The sequence below is a fragment of the Brassica oleracea genome, chromosome C6 (genome assembly GCF_000695525.1).
Source record: "Brassica oleracea var. oleracea cultivar TO1000 chromosome C6, BOL, whole genome shotgun sequence".
NCBI lineage: Eukaryota > Viridiplantae > Streptophyta > Magnoliopsida > Brassicales > Brassicaceae > Brassica > Brassica oleracea.
Window position 1 is genome coordinate 38890105 of NC_027753.1, and position 7731 is coordinate 38897835.

Sequence of the window (7731 nt, forward strand, 5' to 3'; positions counted from 1 at the left end):
CTAAGAGGAATCAATGAGTTTTGTGGAGATGCAGATTGGGTTCATCAAAGATGAGAATCATATATATAGGATTTTCAGAGGGGCTACAAATCAGGAACATTTATGATCAAGCGATTTAAGATGGGGACATGAAGAGTTCACCGGTGAAAAAATAGATTACGAATATACACACGGCGCAACTCTGTAACTCAGACTTGTTTGAGACAATGATGAAAAGAACAATTATAGGAAAACCATAATTGTTGCAAACTTAAGTTTTTTTCATATAACGTGATGAATCCCATTTAAAAATGAAATCTATAACACACTTGTAGGTCCGACCCTCAGAGGAAGCCGAAGAAGCAAGGGCTTTCGACCTTCATAAATATATATTAGGTTCGGCTATCAATGTACAAATGTATCAGTTAGTTTAGTGGTATAAATGTTGGTGTTTATATCTCAATAACCCGGGTTCGAGCCATGGGCTTGATGCTTTTTTACACTTTTTAAAAGTGGGGCTCACAAAACGATGACGTGGCGCGCTGATTAGTGAGCAAAAACTGATCTATTATAATATAGATTTCATGTAGGACCGGATAGGATAATAAATAGATTTGTCATATGATTATGGTTCACACACCTCTCTATATATATACAAACAAGTAGGCATATAAAATCACAAACATCTGGAGAGCTAAAACTTAATTGATCATCATCGTCATCAACACTAATAACTCTCAGATTTTGTTTTTGTTTTCTTTTAAATTGATCAACTTAATAATGTCTGAAAGAGGAAAGATGAACTCGGAGCCAATGAAAGTTGTGTTCATTAACACACAGTACGTTGAGACAGATGCTCGTAGCTTCAAAAATGTTGTTCAAGAACTCACAGGTAAAGATGCCATAGTCGCCGCCGGTCCTTTCGAGTCTCCATCCACTTCCGACGACCGTTGTTACGGTGGAGGTAACAGAATCGGTGAAGATTCCAGACGACCCTACGACGGCGGAGGAGCGAAGATTAATAGTTTAATCTTCTTTTTTTTTTTTTACATCGACTTAATCTTATTTTTCTTCTCAAATTCAAATATATGCTTCATCAAAAATAATGGTAATCATCTCCTTAAGTGAATCGTCACTCTTGAGATTAGGTCCAGTTGCGAAGATTATATTTTGTAAGGATAATACGGCTCATTTTTGAAAAATCTTGAACGGGGTTACAGGCTTCCAGCTTAGGTTTGTTGTTTGATAGCCCATTTAGCCCAAAGAGATGCGTTTGTTGCTGTGGTAAAAGGGAATTTCTAAAGTTTGGTTTAAAATTCATACAAACGATTATATTTAATGTATAATTTCATGTGCATAGAAACCAATAAAAAACAATTGTAAAGAACATGGTACCACAATAATATCCTCTGAACAAACTTTTACATTTAAAAAAAAAATTCAACATGTTATAGTTCACAACAACCAAATAATGTGAACTACTCTTTTTGTGTTTATATATGAAAAGAGGTTCGTGTGAGTGCGTAAATGGTCGAGGCAAATAGCAACAAAACCCATTGTTGACCCTCTCTAACCAACCTTAACCTATTTTGTGATAGTTGAACCATTTATTTTTTATATCATCCCAAACACACACGATTTTATCCGTCTCATTTAGTCATATTGTTGATTTGTTGTTAATCATAGGGGTTGATTCAACGATTATAAGAAAATTTATACGTCAAAATAAACTATAATTTCTAAAAAAATATTAGAAACCAATAGAATCCCCTAAGCAGTTTTGTCATCGAGAACATTTTATAAAAAAAAATCAATCAAACGTAACACCAACGCCGACCAAGCTAAGTTTAAAACATCACCAAACTTTGAACAATAATTCGATTTTAGAAAAGAAGTAAATCCTCGTACAAATAATACCGTCAAAGATAGTAGTACTAACTTTATTTTTCCTTGACGATTATTTAATTTGAAAGTAAATTAGGAATATTAGATTTTAATTACGACAACGCGACAAACAAACGTACAATTAAGAAAACGGATAAAACGGACAAAGATTTATTCAGACCGAACTCGGTGCTTAAAGGAACGGATAAAACGGACAAAGATTTTATTCAGACCGAACTCGGTGCTTAAAACACAAAAACCGCCTTCACAAATTTCGTATATTCTAATCCTTTTCCCGGTCAACAAACCAAAAAAACTAAACTCCACGACGTCGTTTCAAAGAAACTGAGCGTTACGCGCGAAGTAGTTAGCGCGTATAGGTAAAAAACAAACAGAGGATTCTTTGCCTCGTCTCTCACTCCATCGTTCTCTGTTCCCTTTCGCTTCTCTCTCTCTTGAGATTTTCCGTCAAAATAGAATCGAGAGGAAGAGAGGATAAAAGCAAACAAAACAAGAAAGCACGAATTTTTTCAGATACAGAACTTCTTCGTCTAAGCCTCTGTTTTATTTCTTCTTCTTCTTCTCTGTTTCATATAATAAGAAACAGACACGAACACACAAACAAACACTGTATCTTTGCTTCTGTCTCTCTCTCCAAAGAGTAAAAGTTCTGATCGCGTCTCTTCTGCAGTTTGTTCGTTCCTCTCCAAAGTTTTCAGGTTTTTTAAATTTTTCAGATTTATTAGGGTTTCTTTCTCTTCTGTTTAAATTCATTGGATTGTCTGAAAATTAGTACTTTTAATTGAAAAAAATTTCGAAATTTAGGGCTTTTTTAATTCCTTTAAAATGGTTTGAAGAAATTAGTGTTTTGTTAAATAAAGACTCTCTCTTTAATGGTGAAGATTGTTTTAAAGGATGCACCTTTAGATTAGTCTCTCCATTGTGATTTTGTAGAAAGGAACTGTTTTTATAGTCTCTGCCCTTAAAGTAAGTAGGAGAAAAGATTAGAACTTTTGGTGAGAGAGAGATGGGTAATAAGCTGGTGGGGAGGAAGAGGCAAGTGGTGGAAGAAAGGTACACAAAGCCACAAGGCTTGTATGTGAATACAGATGTCGACATTAAGAAGCTTAGGAAACTCATTGTTGAGTCTAAGCTCGCTCCTTGCTACCCTGGGGACGACGAGAGCTGCCACGAGCTCGAGGAATGCCCCATTTGCTTCCTGGTTTGTGAATTTTATCAAGTCTCTGGATTTTCTAGTGTCATTGTTGTGGACCTAACTTAGTGATGTTTTTTTTTTTTTTTTTTTTAGTTCTATCCTAGCCTCAATAGATCAAGATGTTGCATGAAAAGCATTTGTACAGGTGAAAAATTCATCAGATTTTTTTTTTAAAGCTTCTTTATGTTATTTCATGTTTTCAAATGGCGATTTGTTTTGGTTTTTGGTTGCAGAGTGTTTTTTGCAAATGAAGAATCCTAACTCAGCTCGGCCTACTCAGTATCCTTAAATTTTTTAATCCTCTGCATTTACTTGTAGGGAGTTGACTTTTATTATTAGTTTAGATGAATGGGTCTTCTAGTGTATGTGCTCCTTTAACATTATGAGGTGCCCCTTTTGTAAAACACCAAACTATGCTGTTGAGTACCGTGGAGTAAAGACCAAGGAGGAAAAGGGCATGGAACAAGTTGTAAGATATAAATAAATTATTCATTAGTAAACGTTTCTCCAATGTTTCAAGAAACGCTAGTTAGGCTCTTTAGAGAGGATTATTGATTAGGCCGGCGTCTAGACCGATTTTTTATTTTTTAAATATAGGTTAAGAAAAATCGTTTTGTTTAAACCTGATTTGCTAATGGAATTGCGCCGCCTAGACTGATTTTTAGAACATTGCGTTTCTCTATAAAGCTTTGGTTGAATAATATGTAATGTATAACTTTTTTTGTAGGAAGAGCAAAGGGTTATAGAAGCGAAAATAAGGATGAGGCAGAAAGAAATGGAGGATGATGAAGAGAAAATGCAGAAACGTATGGAATCATCATGTTCCTCTAGCGCAAGCGCCATGACTGGTGAAATGGAATACGGTTCTGCTTCAGGTAAGGTTCTTTCTTTCTTTCAGCTAAATCTCCTGATTAGTAACATATATGGCTTTTGACAGGCTTTCATTTTATGTGCCTTGTTGGTTTTGCAGCAATGTCTTATAATGATCCCATGGAAGAACCTGAAACTTCATCACAGAACGTGTCAGTTGCTAGACAGCGCTCCCGCCGCCCTCAAGGAAACAGGTCTTTGTCTTTTTCTTTGTTAAGTTCTTCTATGGAGTAATGTATTAGTTGTAAGCATGTAGTAGTGTTATTGCTTATTAGACTTGGTCTTGTTTTGGGCATAGTTTTCACTTAGGGAGCGAAGTGAGTAACCTTTGTGATTTTATGTTACAAGTGGAAAGTTGTGAGAGTTTGTTATGTTTCCATGTCTCTAGCTTCAGTTTAATCTCATTTTCAGACATCTTACTTCTGATTTGTGTGGAAACTCTTCAGGGATGATGAGGCTGAAGCTGACCTTGAAGAGTTGATGGTCATGGAAGCAATATGGCTCTCCATGCAGGTAAAACTTTTATGTTTAGTTACTTGTCTTAGCTCTAATGACAAATTTTTACATTTCTCATTGTCTTTTTTTTCACTTTTGTCTAAACAGGAAACAGGGATGCAGAGAGATTCAGGTGGTGGGGGAGTGACACCTTTTAGGCAGTATGTATCAGAAGAAGATCATAGTTATGCAGAACCAGCAACCCCGTCTTCATCATCTGGTGGACTTGCTTGTGCAATCTCTGCACTTGCTGAGCAACGCCAGCAAATAATTGGAGAATCCTCTAATCACAATCACAACGTCAACGTTGCTTCATACAGTATGCTTCCTGGCAACTGCGACAGTTACTACGACATAGAACAAGACGCAGATGACATTGACCACTATCATCATTATAATCACTACCAAAACAACACCGAGATGGGAGAAACAGGGAGCAACAGCTCTTACATGAACGGCGGCGAGAGCTACCACAACTTTCCTCTTCCACCACCTCCTCCTCTGGTGATTGCTCCAGAGAGTTTTGAGGAGCAGATGATGATGGCTATGGCTGTGTCTTTGGCAGAGGTTCATGCCACGACCACCACAAGCGCACCAACTGAAGTTACTTGGCAATAAGTAAGTAGGAGGGCTTTAGTAGTAATGGAAACTCATTGTGTGTGTATTTTCACTTCGTTCATATAAATGCTTGTTCCTATAGGAAAAAAGAAAAAAAACACAGTAATTTTCAGATTTAATAGAAAGAGTTGGGAACTCACGTGTGTGTTTTTGTTTGGTCATAGACAAGTAGTAAAGATCACTTGTTTGTTTGCCTGTTTTGATAGTAAAAGAATGAGAAGAGAAAGTCAAAGTTGTTCAGTGTTGACCAAAGTAGTATGAAGAGATTAAGCCTTTTAGTGTGTTTATATAAAATTATTAAAGATAAAACAATGGATTATGGATTTATGACTAGCAGCAGGTAGCAACAGACCCATTTCTCAAGATATTGTGAGACATCTCGATCCGAGCAACTCATGTGTGTGTTTGGTCTTTTTATTTTATGTTCAAAACGGGAATAAATGGGCCTGTAATTTCACAATGTCCAAAACTCAGATATTTGGAGGGGGTTGAGATGAATGGGAGAGAGCGGTGCGGGTCAATGGAGAAAGCATTTTGCTGCTTGTATACCTACAGTGGGGGAAATCGGTTAATTCATACATCAACAAGGGCCAACGGTCCCGATCAGTACATAAACATGTTACCTGTGCGAAAACATACATCAACTAGTACAAAATGTAATTTTCATACGCTTATCGAAGACATTCTCTTTTCTTTTTGTTCAATTTTGTCTTCTTTCGTTTACTCGGTGTTAGTGTTTTTTGTTGTCGAAAAAGTTGAAGAAAAAAATTAAAGAGAAAAGCTAACTAATGAATTACACGAGAAAGAAATCGTTTGACCTACATGATTTATTTTTCTCATTCAATTACTACGTAATACAGTTTAATTACCACATAATGCAATAAAAACTTTACTTAATCAATATGTGACAGACAATTTATCTTCGATATTATTTGACTAGTGAAAATTAGGTAAATGTTAAGTTTTAGCGTACGTTAAAACCAGATTTCAAAAGTTCATATATTGAATTTAAATCTTGTATTAGTTAATGTATGTTTTTGCACAAGTGAAGTGTTTATGTATTGATCCGTATCATTGGTCCCTGTTGATGTAGGAATTAGCCGATTTTCTATTATCGGTTAACGACAACTCAACGTTTGATTAACGGAAATTATGTCAATGTATGATAAAACCAAATTTTGAAAGTTCATGTATGAAAATTAAATTTTATACTAGTTGATGTATGTTTTCGCACATGTAGCATGTTTATGTACTGATCGGGACCGTTGATCCTTGTTGATGTAGGAATTGGCCGATTTCCCCATACAGTGGCGGACCTACATGGAGCATAAGGGTGTCATATGATATGAGTCATATGACACATGTTAAAGTTATAGTCTAGTGAGTTTGTTACTTACTTAGTTACTTGTAGCAGAAAAATACCTAGGTCATTTGGTTTGAATATTCCTCTCTTAACACCCCCATTTAGATGAGTTTCAATCTTTGGTTAGCTTCTTTTTATTGATTTTTTTCTTAATTTTAGGTTGAAACTGGGCTAAGCCAATTAATGACATCCCAAAAAATAAGGTTGGGTCTGCCACTGCTTGTATAATTTATTTAGAGATTTCTCTCTAGTGACGAAATGAATATTTTAGACAGTGATCTGCTGCTTCACCTTGTCGAAATTGCCAAAATCTGCTGATTCGTCTGCAATCCAACTTTGGTCTCTCACGCCAGTAGAGACGGCCTTCTGGTTCGATTTGATATCTCTTCGTATTTTCTTCTTCTGAGAAATCAAGTACCAATCCAAGTAACAGTGTAAGACAGTGAGAAGTTTATTTTTTTTAGGAAGTTTATTTTCTTTTGACTTTGATAAAGACAAATATTTTAAAAAACTTTCAACTTTTTCTTTCGGACAACAAAAAAAAAAAACACTTTCAATAACTATCGTTATTTTGTCGTATATCCGATACAAAATATCAAAAGAGCTTATGATGTTTGAAGTTGTTTATAGAAAGCTTTTAGTTACGAACGTTAAGAAAAAAAAAACTTGTTGGAGATATCATCCAAGTTGGTCCTTTGCATGTGAATTTGACAATTCAGTGACGAGACTCACTTTCCTTTAAAAGAATAGCGCAACCTGTCAGTAAACGACACGCTATCGACATTTCATTTTGGTACCAAAATCGACTTCTCGCACTAGAGCTGGAAATTTTAGTTTTTATCCGCGGGTCCCGCTCCGTTTGATCCGCTGCGGGACGGGTGAAGATCGGCCATTTCGAAAAATTCAACATGTGGGTACGGGTGCGGGTTGAGTCGATTCTACGCGGAGTGGGTGCGGTCGGTCGATTTTGAATCGCGGATATCCGCTAACCCGCAAAAAAATAAAAAAAATAAAAAAATTCAAAAAATAATATATATTTTCGTAAAAAATATATAAAATACTATAAATTCAGAAAATAATATATAATTTAATTGTTTTATTAGAAAAAATAAGTATTATATAATTAAAATATAATTAAATAATTATTTTATTAAAATTTATATTACCCGCGGATTCCGCGGAAGACCCGCAAACTTGGGCGGGGCGAGTGCGGATATGTGAATCTTTCTTTGCGGGTCATGCGGGTCGATTTGAGTGAAAAATAATGAGTCGACCCGCGGGTTGGCGGGGCGGGCGGGGCGGGGTG

General features: G+C 36.0%; 1 protein-coding gene across 3 annotated transcripts; it reads left to right on the forward strand.

Moving 5' to 3' along the window:
- Positions 1 to 2286: 2286 nt before the first annotated feature.
- Positions 2287 to 5292, forward strand: LOC106296468. 3 transcript variants are annotated; one of them, XM_013732601.1, is made up of 9 exons: positions 2287 to 2582; positions 2818 to 3085; positions 3173 to 3224; positions 3313 to 3358; positions 3467 to 3548; positions 3807 to 3954; positions 4050 to 4143; positions 4396 to 4462; positions 4553 to 5062. In XM_013732601.1, the coding sequence occupies exons 2-9, from the start codon at positions 2891 to 2893 to the stop codon at positions 5060 to 5062; spliced, it is 1194 nt and encodes a 397-aa protein (XP_013588055.1). In that variant the 5' UTR covers positions 2287 to 2582; positions 2818 to 2890. The 3 variants fall into 3 exon arrangements, with proteins under 3 accessions (XP_013588055.1, XP_013588056.1, XP_013588054.1); XM_013732602.1 differs by having other exon boundaries at positions 2859 to 3085; XM_013732600.1 differs by having other exon boundaries at positions 2287 to 3085; positions 4553 to 5292.
- The last annotated feature ends 2439 nt before the right edge of the window (positions 5293 to 7731 follow it).